Source organism: Gaeumannomyces tritici, assembly GCF_000145635.1.
Source record: "Gaeumannomyces tritici R3-111a-1 unplaced genomic scaffold supercont2.108, whole genome shotgun sequence".
NCBI lineage: Eukaryota > Fungi > Ascomycota > Sordariomycetes > Magnaporthales > Magnaporthaceae > Gaeumannomyces > Gaeumannomyces tritici.
The window spans coordinates 2517-7111 of record NW_008804652.1 but is presented as its reverse complement, the minus strand read 5'-3'; the positions used below and the strand labels follow the sequence as shown (position 1 = coordinate 7111).

The 4595-nt window shown below is 58.6% G+C and overlaps 1 protein-coding gene across 1 annotated transcript in view; it reads right to left on the bottom strand.

The window, feature by feature from the left end:
- Nucleotides 1-3765, bottom strand: part of GGTG_14033 (hypothetical protein) — a gene marked incomplete at its 3' end in the record, with an annotated part of 6472 nt that extends 2707 nt beyond the window's left edge. The window contains exons 1-6 of the mRNA XM_009231959.1: nt 3490-3765; nt 2976-3360; nt 2823-2865; nt 1808-2188; nt 1195-1668; nt 104-1061 (exon numbers count right to left, since the gene is read on the bottom strand). Of these exons, the coding sequence (XP_009230223.1) occupies nt 104-1061; nt 1195-1668; nt 1808-2188; nt 2823-2865; nt 2976-3360; nt 3490-3540 (2292 nt within the window). The 5' untranslated portion in view covers nt 3541-3765. The remainder of the gene's footprint in view (nt 1-103; nt 1062-1194; nt 1669-1807; nt 2189-2822; nt 2866-2975; nt 3361-3489) is intronic.
- Nucleotides 3766-4595: the final 830 nt, after the last annotated feature.

Below are 4595 nucleotides of genomic sequence, written 5' to 3'. Positions count from 1 at the left end.
CAGCAGGGACCGTTGCATAGCTCTGTGGTTGAAACGATTGCCCCCCGGGGAAATGGCGCGGTGTCGGTTCAGAGGACTGCCGTCGCGGAGCGTTTGAATACACGCCGCCTTGAGCGCCAGGGCTTATCGTTTGCGGCAGCCCTTGTGCCTGTGTCGCGTAAGCGGGGTGACGGAGATTTTCGACGACTGGGCTCGTGGCCGACAGTTGTCCGTTCCGCCAGTGCATTTGCCCGGGATGCGCTGTTGGCTGGGTTGGCTGGGGTTGCTGGGGCGGCGCGCTGAATGCTGTCGGGGATTGAAAGAATTGAGGCGAGCTGACGGTCAGCGGGGGATGCCAAGAAGTCCCAGAGATCGGTCCGTTCTGGCCGGGAACCGGGCGCCTCACGGACATCACCCAGGCGCGATACTGGTTAACCACCCCCTGGCTCCTGGCTTCGAGATACTGCCAGCTGTAGCTGCCATCAACTTGCAAGTCCGGAGAACTCATGGCTTCCTGCTGATCCTGGGCAAACACAACATCCATTGCCTCGCCCACCCGGTCATCTATGACGCCGAGGCTTCTCCTATTCGCGGTGAACAGGAGCTTCTGCATGATGGCGGATCGACACCCAAAAAAGCAGATCATTTCGCTCACCAGCAGGGGACGATTTTGCGAAAAAGCCACGTGAACCATTGACTCCCAGTTGATGGCCAGGTTATTGACGAATTTAGCCCATGGCTCTGTGATGGCTGATGCTAGGGGTCCGGGAAAAGAGGCAAAGAATTGGAAACTGGCCGGCGCGAGGTTCTGGTTGCCTTCAAGGATCTTCGCCAGTATCCCAAATGTTTTGTCGATGACCGATCGTTGTATCCTGCACGCGTCTGAGAGAGGGGCCAGTTCGCCTCGCGACCAGGCGCAAAATGTTTGGTGGATGTGGAGGAAGGTGAAATCGCCTTTGGTGTGCGCATCAGTCACCAACCTCATCCTCGAGCGGTCGAGACTTTTGGTCATGTACCGGAAGATCGTCGAGAGGTGATTTTGGAGGGCGACTGTAGTCCCACCACTGGGACTCGGGGCTGGCCTGTTAAAATTAGCCCAGGCGTTAGCAAACAGGCAGCTAACAGACCGAGTGCGAATATATTGTTGCACCAGCAGAGCCAGCAGAGCAGCAGGCGGCGCGCGCTCCTGAAGTCCGGGTGCTTTTGTTAACTCACTCAATACGCCTTCTTTTGGGCAAGTTACCAGCCTGCACCTGAGGAGATTGTACCGGGGTCCTCGGCCCCAAAGGCGCCGCAGATGCCGGAGTGTTGGTCGAGGCCCCGTTTGGCGACATATGTTGTTGAGGCGGCGGTGGGAACGCGGCGTGGACGGGGGCGGGAGACGGACCGGGTGCGTGGGCAGCTACTGGCGGGCTCTGGAACCTCGAGGTATCCAAGGTGAGCATGGGCGCTGGCCTCGCTGGACTGACACGTCGGATGTTCTGAGCCTGATCGTCGATAAAGCCAGCCGCGACGCTTGTCCTGGCCTCGGTCACCGGTATGCTATGGGAGGCATCCGGGACCGGACCGGACCTTTCCATGCTCTGTGGCGCGTCGTCCGATGGCGGGTTCTGGTTTGCGCTGTCCTGCGGGATCGCGGCCGTGGGGCTCGGTTCGTCGCTAGGTGCTGGGGATGGAAGAACATTGGGGCTGGGTGCACGGTCAGCGAAATACTACGTGAATAGGACAACCCGGTCCGCGGGCATCGGACGCGGTCGCGAACGCGGCCGGGGCGCTTTAGAGATGGGGGAACAGGAGCAAGTCGCAAGACGGGGTGGAGAGCGCTTACCCAGCCGACGGGGGTTGCGGAACGTTGGCTGAGTGGGGCTGGAGTTGCGGAGGCAGACCCGGCCGTGGTTTTTGATTGACAGTTTGCTTCGTGCGAGGGTTGTTATCCATGCTGGCTGGCGCCTCCTCCCATGGCCCCGAGATATTGGTTGGCGGCGGCAACATCGGCAGCCGGCGGGGGCGATCGCGGCATGTTAGAGCGAGGGTGCGCCGACGGAGCCTGTCGCGAGGGGTTGATGTCGAGACTGGATGGCCGGCGAGGATGGCGATCGGGTCAGCGGCTTTTTGGATGTTTGGGCCGGTGGCAGGTCGCCATGAAACAAACAGTGGCGGAAGCGGCAGAAGCGGCAGCACGCGCGGGCTCGGTCTCGCGGGGCGGGGCCTACCATGGACACCCGCGCTAGGTCTCTCGGGCCGTAGCAATTCTCAAAGCCCTTTTTCTCAAGTGCTTTGGCAGGAACCAAAGTAACGGCAACGGGGGCGGCGGTGTCGATGCGATTTGCGGTCGTGGGTGGCTTGTTCCATGTGCAAGCACAAGCACGGACGACAACCGTCCAGCATCGATGCCCAAGGCCACATCCGAATGGATGAGCGTAAGTGGTGGCGGTGGGTGGTGTCAATACTTCAACTAACCTCCAAACTCGCTAGTCTATTTCTGGCAGCGACGTGGGTGCGTCGCAGCCGCCCTTGGCTTGGCTGGGGAACCAGCGACCTGGTTGGACAGTCAAGTGCGTCCTGTATCGTTCCTGCACTCCCAATTTGACGGTTTTGAGGTGATTACTGGGACCCGTGCAGCCAAATCCCCGCCTTGGAAACAGCACAAACGATCATAATGTATCCTCCGCACACCGTTCCTCGTGGCCCAAAGCTTTGCGAGGCTCCATCAAACCTTCTTGCACAACCTGTCCGAAATACCTAAGCATGTGCGCATCAAGGGCAACGGTATTCGGCCCGTTACTTGTAGGCTTTGTGCGCGAGGACGAGGGAGCGGGAGGGGTAGTGGAGTGGAAGCGCACTCGTCAATCTGGACGTCGTCCTCGTCAGACGAGTAATCGAAATCTAGAGACGGGGACTTGTCCGGCAGAGGAGGCGGCTAAACAGACCGCTAGCACGTGTGCAAACGCAATGCGCAAAGGTGGGAAGGGAGAAGCGAACGGGCGATCGCTTACCATGGTCGCGGCGCGAGCGCAAAGGCAGGTAACGGTGATAAGGGTCTGGAGAACAGTACATTGACCGCAAACCATCAATCGCCAAGGTTGCGGGCGGCACCGTTCTCGAGGATCCACTTGATTGTTTCGACGCGGCCGTGTGAGACTGCGGCCGACCAGGAGACAGAGGACCACGGGCGGCTGTGGGAGATGTGATATGTGATTGGGCCGCTGCCTGCTTATGCCTCCTGCCGCCTGTTGGCTGCTGCCTATGGTTGCTGCCTCCTCTCTTGCTTCCTCTGCACCGGATCCAATCTGCAATGTTTTCTCGGGCAACGTTCGAAGGGCACAGGGGCGGGGTTAACTCTGTCGCGTTCTCGCCCGACGGCCAAAGGCTCGCGTCGGCCTCTCTGGACGACAATACCGTTAAGCTCTGGGACGCGGCGACGGGCGCGTGCCTGCAAACGCTCAAGGGGCACAGCAGCTCGATCAACTCTGTCGCGTTCTCGCCCGACGGCCAGAGGCTCGCGTCGGCCTCTCTGGACGAGACCGTCAAGCTTTGGGACGCGGCGACGGGTGCGTGCATAACGACGCTCGATGGGTCAACTTCCACTCTATCATTTGATGACACAGGCTCGTACCTCCAAACAGATTTTGGGACTAAATTGCTACAAAAGCAACCAGCTGCTGGTCCAGCAGCGGTTCAAGCTCATTTGCAGCACCAAGATTTTGAGGGTATTGGCATCAGTGCGGATAAAGCATGGATCACCTGGAATGGAAAGCACTATTTGTGGCTGCCTACTGAATACCGTGGGCAGTATACAGCCATAGCAGGATTGACAATAGCTCTAGGCTGTTCATCCGGGCGGGTGTTGTTCTTCCAGTGGTCAGGAGCCACTTGATAGAAAGTTTTCCTTGCGTTCAATTCTCTTTTTCTTCTCTTTGCCCGTTCCCGGGTCATAGGGGACCGCGCATTTTTATAGGTTTGTGCTGCTCTTGAAGAATATGTTGGAACCGTCTAGTGTTTTCCATTAACTCATAGTGACGAACGCGTTTTGCCACCCCATTTGTTACGGCTGGTAAGGGGTCTAGCCGTCACGTAACCCTGGATTACACGCCGCACTAAATAACCCCACCTTTCACAGTGATAGGCGTGCACGCGGCACGAGGTCCGTAGGACCGGCAAACAGGTGGAAAACGTCATGAAGATGAAGTCTTCGTCTGTCGATCTGGGGAGATCGCAGCGGGTCTATCTAGGTGCCTGGAGGCCCGTGCACGGGCGGTCGACCCACAGGTCCGTGGACCTATCACACAGCCGGCCCTACGGGCCTGCACGGGAATACCATCTTTTTGCTCTTACATATACCAGACTGTGACGGCCCAGGGCAATTCCTGCATGATAGCTCCATGGACCTATCGGTCGGCCCGTGCACGGTCCTCCAGGTAGATAGACCCGCCGTCGATCCCTCCAAATTAACGGACGGTCGACTGTCATCTCGTTTTCTCTCTGATAGTATCATGGACCTGTAGGGGTGATAATTGAGGGGAGCAGAAAGATGATATATCGGAAAGACCGGCCCGCAGGGCCCGTATGCGCGAGGGCCGGATATTCCTCGTGCGGGGTCACGTGCAGTGTGGCCG